General features: G+C 46.9%; 1 protein-coding gene across 1 annotated transcript in view; it reads left to right on the forward strand.

Moving 5' to 3' along the window:
• LOC117943373 (dedicator of cytokinesis protein 3-like) overlaps positions 1 to 1,391 on the forward strand; it is a 168,834-nt gene that overhangs the window by 164,660 nt on the left and 2,783 nt on the right. Inside the window, exon 45 of the mRNA XM_034869456.1 lies at positions 7 to 126. Within this exon, the coding sequence (XP_034725347.1) occupies positions 7 to 126 (120 nt within the window). The remainder of the gene's footprint in view (positions 1 to 6; positions 127 to 1,391) is intronic.

Here is a 1,391-nt window from a genome sequence, read left to right on the forward strand (position 1 = left end):
CTCCAGTCCTAACCACTCCCAGTAGCTGGAGTTTGGACAGCGGTACCAGAGACGCCCTCCCGTTCCTCTCCGCTCACGTCGGCAGCGTCATGGCGCCTCCGGTTCCCCCCCGCAACCTGCCTCACGGTATGAACCTCTGCTAACTGTGTGTGTGTGTGTCTGTGTGTCTGTGTGTCTGTGTGTTATATTGTGTGTTATGTGTATATTTCTGTCAGCTGTGGGTTGTTGTTGTTGTTTATTTCCCCTGTGGGTCTACCGTGGTACGAACATCAGCCAACATCATTTTAGTACTTGTTTAACTTACTTTAAATTACTTTAATAACAGATCAGATCATCCCAGTTATGAGCGGCTAAGTGTGTGAGTTTCATCATTATCTTATAGAATTCATAATGGTGCAATAAAGCCAAATTAAACACAGAATGGGAGCTGCTCAGTGTTTCTGTTGTCAGTCAGTCATGTGAGCTGATTGGTTTGTTTTCTCCGTGTTATGACTGTTGGCGTCCCTGTGCGGTTGTTCTGTTCTCCTGAGTGAATATTGTGTGTAGATACGACGTCAGATAGCTCAAATATATTCTCAAAAATCTAATACTAGTCAATGGACACCTCCGGCCACCGTCCCGACAGCACACCCCAGAAACAGCCTTCCTAAATGCACAAGGAACACTTTCTGCTCATAATGAATCTTGTTCATATCACCCACTAAGTTCTGACTTATATTTATTATTATGTTCAGAGAATGTACAATGTCATTTTTCGAGGCTCGGCAGAAAGTGATTTTTAAGCGTGTGATTTGGTCGAACTGACCCTTTAACTTCGATGCAGATGTTTTATTTATTATTTATAGATAAAAACCCTACAAAATCCCCAGAAACTGGAGTTTAAAGGAGTTAGAGTCCCAAAGTCTCCCGGATACGGACGCCGCCGTCTTGTAACGTCGGAGCCAGAGTCTCCCCAGCAGTGATTGGGCGGTGGAGATCAAAGTCCCGCCCATACAACCGCCCGACCAATCGCGAGTCACTCCCAGCTGCCAGTCATGACGTTTCAGCGCGTCTCCATAGCATCAAATAACTAATCAAAACCAAAGGGATCCGAAAAGTGAACCAACAGCGTGACGTCACCTCGATGACAGAACCTCTATCTGGCGATCCAGATGTTTGGGCTTCACATTGGGGAGCTGTCATGTCGGCCATCTTTTATAAACAGCTGCTTCAAACAAACTCCTCCCCTCTCCTCCACACACTCCTCCCCCTTCCTCTCTGCTCCTGCCCACTTCTACTTCCCCCTCTCTCTCTCTCTGTTTCTCTTCCCTTCTTTCCATCTTCTTGCTCTTCTTACACCCTCACCGTTGTGGCTAGAAAGGATCCAGCTCCTCGGACTTGGAACGCCCCCC

This window comes from Etheostoma cragini, chromosome 4, assembly GCF_013103735.1.
Source record: "Etheostoma cragini isolate CJK2018 chromosome 4, CSU_Ecrag_1.0, whole genome shotgun sequence".
Classification (NCBI taxonomy): Eukaryota; Metazoa; Chordata; class Actinopteri; order Perciformes; family Percidae; genus Etheostoma; species Etheostoma cragini.